The sequence below is a fragment of the Engraulis encrasicolus genome, chromosome 4 (assembly GCF_034702125.1).
Source record: "Engraulis encrasicolus isolate BLACKSEA-1 chromosome 4, IST_EnEncr_1.0, whole genome shotgun sequence".
In the NCBI taxonomy this organism is placed as follows: Eukaryota; Metazoa; Chordata; class Actinopteri; order Clupeiformes; family Engraulidae; genus Engraulis; species Engraulis encrasicolus.
In genome coordinates, this window is record NC_085860.1 from 56,034,606 (window position 1) to 56,041,639 (window position 7,034).

At 44.9% G+C, this 7,034-nt stretch overlaps 1 protein-coding gene across 1 annotated transcript in view; it reads right to left on the minus strand.

The window, feature by feature from the left end:
- LOC134447987 (ras-related protein Rab-8B) overlaps positions 1–6,996 on the minus strand; it is a 38,748-nt gene extending 31,752 nt beyond the window's left edge. The window contains exon 1 of the mRNA XM_063197744.1: positions 6,796–6,996. Within this exon, the coding sequence (XP_063053814.1) occupies positions 6,796–6,919 (124 nt within the window). The 5' untranslated portion in view covers positions 6,920–6,996. The remainder of the gene's footprint in view (positions 1–6,795) is intronic.
- Between the last annotated feature and the right edge of the window lie 38 nt (positions 6,997–7,034).

Sequence of the window (7,034 nt, forward strand, 5' to 3'; positions counted from 1 at the left end):
CAATTCACAGGCTTGAAAAGTGGGCATGGCACCCCAACTTTGGAGGGCTTCATCTACGCAATCGTTGGACGTAGGGTGCTAATACTTGGTATTCTTTCGATTGACATCAAAAGGTACCTGTATGTGAGATATCGGGTAAATCGGAGAGGGTCATGTGGGGAAGGCGTGTGAATTGACATGGAATGACCCAGAAACAAAGTGCACAGGAAATATACAGAACAACATTCACACAAACACCTATACCTACACAACCATGGCCACTGAAAGCTTTTGCTGGGCCAGGCCCAAGACAAAGTCATCTGAAAGGGCCCCAAACCCAATATGTAATTCTGGGCCCTCCTCTCTCCCTGGGCATGGGGGCCACCAGTGACCTCTTTGTCTCCACCCTGTCAGCTCCCCTGCCCTGACAACTACAGAAACAGGTTGTCCATGTGGCCACTCAACTGCAAACACATTAGCAACTTGTCACAGGCTTTCTAGTTGCAGTGGAAAACACAGTGGTGGGATAGGAGACACAGAGAAATAAACGAAAAAAACAGAGAAGAGAGAGTGATTGATAGCAAACGTGTGAGGTAAGGGAAGTGTTGAGAGCTATAAAGCCACATGGACTATTACAACAAGGAGGAAACAAGAGCAAAGTATCAGAAAGTGAGAGAGGTGTGGTAGCAATGTGGACACATGGAAAGCAAAAAAAAGAAAAAAAACAGAGAGAGAGAGAGAGAGAGAGAGAGAGAGAATAGGAAAGTGTTGTGTTGTTGAAGCAACAGTAAAACTGAGAGTAGACAAGATAATAATGAGAAGAACACATGAGTCAGTCACAGGAAACAGCGAACCTCTGCCCTCCTCTTCTCTCCTCTCCTCTCATCTCCTCTCCTCCCCTCTCATCTCCTCTTCTCTCCTCTCCTCTCCTCTCATCTCATCTCCTCCACTCCTCTCCACTCCTCTCCTCTCCTCTCCTCTCCGCTGTGGCATGGCATGGAGGTGTTGGGATGCACCGATGCCACTTTTTTGAAAACCGATACAAGTACGAGTACATTAATGTGTGTACTTGCCGATACCGAGTACCGATACCGATACCTTTTACCACCAAAATACAATGAAAATAAATGCATGGCCTTGTTTTTTTCCACCTGTGATATTTTTATTGTCCATTTCCATGTAGATTTAAATGTTAGTAAATGTACGAGGTGGCACTTTTTTTCCATGCTGCTTTCAAGTCCACAGAACGTGACAAGATTTTGCATGGTTTTGTTTAATAGCAGTATCGTTGCTGGTATCGGCAAGTGCTTGACGAGTACGAGTACGAGTATAATGAGCAGTATCGGGTGCCGGTATCGGTATCGGTGCATCCCTACATGGAGGTGTTGGGCTCGGGGAAGTGTGCAGGCCGCTCTGCCAGGCCTGAGGTCACTGACCCCCTCTGGACGTGGAGAGGAAGTCCCTCCCTCCCTTCCTTCCTCTTGTCTATCCGTCCGTTCGGCTATCCCTCCCTCCCTCCCTCCTTCCCTTCCTTACATCTAGGGGTCGACCGATACAGTTTTTTAATGGCCAATGCGATACAGATTTTTGCGATACCGATCACCCGCCTTGGCTGATACCCGATTTCCGATACCCGATATTTGGGGCCGATATGAGTTAAAAAAAAAAAAAAGGTTAAAAAATGACAAATATTCTAGGTCTCAAGTTAAAAATAAACATTCCTTTAACATTATCATATTGAGGTAGTACTTGTAGCATTTAAACACCCACTCTAACAATCAAGTAATGTCTAACAATCAAGTAATAAAAAAATACAGTGTCTTGGTGCTTTAAAAAAAAAACAAATGACATAAAATAATAAATATTGCGTATCGGCCAAAACCACACGCGTATCGGCAATACCGACGCACTTAAAAAATGCAAATACCGGCCCGATACCGATATCGATATATACTGTATATCGGTCTATCCTTCCTTACATCCCTCGTTCAGTCCCTTGTGGATGTAGCCAGTGGCCACTACAGGATTATGACTCCATGGGCCCCTGGGCCAGACAACAAGAAAGCCACACGTACACGCACGCGCGCACACACACACACACACACACACACATTCACAAACACACACACACACACACCGTGGGTGTTGCTAGTTTACAAAAAGATTTTAGGCCAGATGTTAGGGACCCGATGTAGTTGGGGGTTCGGGGGCATATCTCCTGACAAAATGTGAAAATAAAGTTGATGAAAGTAGAGACCGACCGATTAATCGGACGATTTTTGTTATTTTTTAATAAATCGGCATCGGCCGATTTTCTTATTTGGCCGCACAGATTTTAAGTCATCTGCAGGCAGCTATCTACTTGGAAGGATCAATGCTGGTGACCACCCGCGTGAAGTTTCACTCTAAAATATAGTGACGGACCATCTAAGTGAAATTTTAACAAAAAGAGGATGCAATTGATATTTTATTCATTAGCAAAGCATTTTAGCATGCCAATTAAGTATAATACGATAAGTATAATACGATCGCACATCCGCCCAAAGACACGGCAGGTCACATCGGCCATCGGCTGACTCTGACCGCCAAATATCGGTGTCGGCATCGGCCTTAGAAAAAAATCGGTCGTTCTCTAGTTGAAAGTGTAATTTTAACGCAATATGAAAAAGGAACTATGGATGCTTGGCCTTCAGGGCCCCCGTGACTCTTGGGGCCCCTGAGCCTGGGCCCAGTAGGCCCATGCAGTGATCCACCCTTGGCCACTAGAACTACACATAAGCAGAGTTCAGCGGTGGCCATGGCAGTGGCGGAGCTTATAGGGCCAGTCACTCCACTCAGCTGGCCTCGCTGCCGGAAGAGTAAAGAATGCCGGCCAAAACCAGTTGAGGAGAGTCACGAGACCCGACCCCGCGGCGGCACGAAAACAGAGCTGCCCTCTGTTCCTCCAGGGGCCGGAGTCTCTAACGGGACACACCAGGCCTTTCTCCCTTTCTCTCCCTCTCTCTCTATGCTGCCTCCACTCCCTCAGATAACCACCCCCCCATTCCCCGCCGTGACATAGGGAAAAGCAAAGCAAGGCAGACCCGCCCTGTCAAACTGGCCAGCGGTCCTTTGTACGAACTACGGACACAGGCATAGTTGTGACTGCTTTTACTGTTTCCCCCCCTCTCTCTGTCTCTCACCCAGACCGAGGGGCCTTCTGGCGAACAGAGACTGGGCAGGGGGGGAAGTGGCCAAGACAGATACCCACGCTTCATTTCACATGGCACAATCGCCCCCACGAAACCCTGACTAAGCATTAGTTATAGGCCAATACCAGTTCCTTATGCAAAACAACAACTGGAAACAGACCAAAGTTGGGTCCATTTATGCTTTGAGTGGAACTTTCGTTTCCCTTCTGGTGCCTTTTATGCTCTATCCTCCTTTCGGTATGAGCCCATCGCCCGGCCTCCCTCCACCACCCCAGAAACTCCCAAGTCTTCTGGGTTATAGGTTAAACATTGGCCCTGTATGTACACCCGGCTCCATGAGGAATGTCCCAAACACAGATGTTGCTGTGGAGATAGCATTTATCAAAAAGAGGAGGGGAGGAGAGGCCCCACCACTCTTGACAGCCAGAGACGAGATTGTTCTTAAGTATTCACAGAGAGTCTCTCCCACCAGCTCTGGTAGCACTGCTGAGGAAGAGCTAAGTCCATGATAGCGTCAGAGATTACACACTACCTTCTTCCTATCTCTTCTTTTCCTGTGACAAAGTGCACTTTTCAGTTCTCTTTGCTTCACGCAAGCAGACGAAAGAATGACGTATATCACTCCTGTTCTTCATCACAATGAAGAGAGTGTAGGCAAGAGACTGCAGCCTTTCGTATTCTTGCTTCTGACTTACTTATGACTTGTTCTCTGGTAAAACACTGTCTAAAACAACCCAGGCCGCTTCTCGTCTTGATGGAAAGGGGGAATGTTAGTTGTTGTGACGGGAAGTTTAAAGAAATATCCTTTCAAGTGAAGTGAAACCGGCAGATAATCACAGAATCAGAGTTTTTTTTTCTCCCTGGAGGCCACTTCAGCTGGCTAGGGAGGTGGGTCTAACGAGAATGTATTTCAGTTTTAGCTTTCAAACTACATTGTAATGTTGTATTATGCAGGCCCTTCAGGCTGCTTGTTCAGTACTTTGGTCAACCGTTGCTGTTTTTTTTAATATTATTACTTTATAAATAAACGTGAATTGACTTGCCTTGAGCTGAAGGCTCTGTGTGTATGTGTATGTGTGTGTAAAACAAAAACAGGGGAGGCAGACGATGACGTTTTAATGCCTCGCTGCCATAATCAGGCGGAAATCGGTGACAGGAAACGACCAAACCTCTCCATCCATGCACACGCAAGATTAATCGAGACAGCCCTGCAACACTTTTCTATGCTCTAGTGTAGCCAAACGACATAGGCACACAATGGGACTTGCGCATTTTTCACACACCCTTTTTAAAAGACTTTTTTAGTACGTCACACAAACAGAAATAGCAGACATAAACAAAACAAAAGAAAGAGTTTATTCTCACGATTGACTTTGAATTGCAGGGGGATCTACATTATGACCTACTACACAGACCCTTAAAGGGACACTGTGCAGGAAATGGTCAAAAAAGGTACTGCAACTATGCTGCTTATTGAAATTGGGCTGCCTATTGCCAAATTTGATCTTTACATGAAAGTTTACTAAGTATTAAACAAATATTTTCTAGTATGGTTCAAGTACAGTCATTTTTACAGCTAAAAATGGATATTTTTGGAAATTCAAAATGGCGTACCATGGAGAAGATCCCCCTTTTCATGTATAAAAAGTGCAAGTTTTCCAGTCATAATGAATACTTAAAACTTGATGCTGGTGGTAAGTATTCATGAAAAAGGTAACATTAGTGAATGAGCAGCATGAATTCTGGAAATAAACAACTAAAAATCTCACACAGTGTCCCTTTAAGAGTTCCCCCACGACAAACTAACTTCATAACTATCTCCTACTAGTTGACTTGCTCCACAAGTGATGCCATACTATCTACGCAAGACCAAGCAAGGTCCAAGTAGTAGACAATGAAAAAGTGAGGTGGAGAGGAGGGTGTGTGTTGTTGGAGGAGACCTTTCTTCTCTAGTTTAGTGGACAGAAGCGCTTCAGTGCTTCAGTGGCATGCGGCGGGCAGTGGCCGTGCAGCAGGCTGATTCACAACAAGCACGTAGCTTTTATAAGCGCAACACAATCTGCCCATCTATAATAAATGCCAGTGATGCGCTACGCTCCAGTCCACGCTGTGTTGTGTGTGGCATTATGTGGTGGTCAGGTCAGGATGATTTTTTTTTTAAAAGATAGAGAACCAAAACCGATGACCAGCACACCATCAGGCCTTTGTAGGCAACCAAAGGAGGGCAATTACGGCTGAGGAAACTGAAGGGGCTGGGAGGGGCTTTCCTAAACAGTCACAACACAACCATGGTGGCTGAGACGGCAGTTAACACCAGACCTGACCTAACCTAACGTAACGGACATGCTAGGCCTTGACATGAATGACAGCGTCTGTGTAAAGCTTCCCTTTTGTCCAGGTTATGTTGTCCAACAATATTGAGCTGTAAGCAACTTGGCTGGGTTCGACAGGGAATAAGTAATGGCTTTTGGTAATACAGAAATAAGTCTAGTGGCCTCCAATCAATCACCTTTGAAGAATGACTGTTTTTTATTATTCACTTAAAATCTACAATGGATGAAGTCTTATATCACTCAGTTAGCCATTGCATATTATACATAATATTACATTCTGCACAGCCAAAACAGCACTATCGACATTTTACTGAAGTTCCAATAATCGGTACACGATGGCCCTCAGCTAGTATGACCAATGTCCTCCTAAGAAAGTCTCTGAGGTATGAGTCACACAGAGTGGCCAAAAGACACACATGGTTCTGTCACGGCCCTGTTAAAGCTGACACCATGTGGCAGTGAATATCTAGTCTGGGGCAGAGGTCAGAGTGCTTCCAATTAAAATCTAAGTGTCAGCATCAGTCGAGTGATTTCAGCAACATGGGCACAATCTCTATGCTTACATACAGGATATCGAGTAAAAGGTTTTGGTGATCTGATCAGGAGTCAGTCACTTTTAAAAGAATTTGAAAACAAATAGGTTTGGATGGGTTAAATTCGTTTTTGTCTTTTTTTCTTTGCATTGACACAATGGGTCAATAGCTGTCAATGGCTGGACCAGTGAAGGAATTTCAACAGCTTGCTGCTGCTGCTGCTGTCTCCACATCTGCTGCACATAGGCTACAGCTTACACTGACAGGGCGGAACAACCTGAGCATCCTCTATATTGGGTAGGAAAAATCATTTATTCTTTGTGAAAGGCATTCAATAAGATAGGCTACCACCAATAGGATACGCACATCTGTTGTACAAAATGTACAAGGCAATCTGCTATCAAAACAGGCTAAGTCACCCTCAACGGGTTCATCCAGCCAGACTGAGCTTCAGTGGACAGCTAAAACTCAACCACAGTAATACAGCAGTAATGAAGTATGCAACCGTCTGATGCCCATAGGACAAGCATACTTCAAAATGTGTTCTGAAATAGACAATGATGCAACCAATGTGATATAACATGGTGATGCACACTCTGTGCCGTTTAATAATTAGGCTACAACTGAATACAGCCACTGTCAAATTATATGGAAATTATATTCAGTTAAGATGTGCATTAGGCTGCTAAAATCAAGCCCTTGGTGCAGTTGTAGCCTACCCCTACCCTCCCACCCAAGAAAGGACCCCGGTGAACTGACCGATCGTTGATATGAAGGTAGTATTAAAGGCGTCTTCGCTGAACCTGAAGAGCAGACATGTCTTCCCGACTCCGCTGTCTCCTATGAGCAAAAGTTTAAAAAGATAGTCGTACGTTTTCGCCATTTACCCCCCAGTTCCACCTCCTGTGAATGACAATCTAACAGGCTGTATAGTCCTTTGACTGAGGCTGCTCTGATCCAAAATTCATACAGTAAGGAATGAGGGTGGACCAATTGTG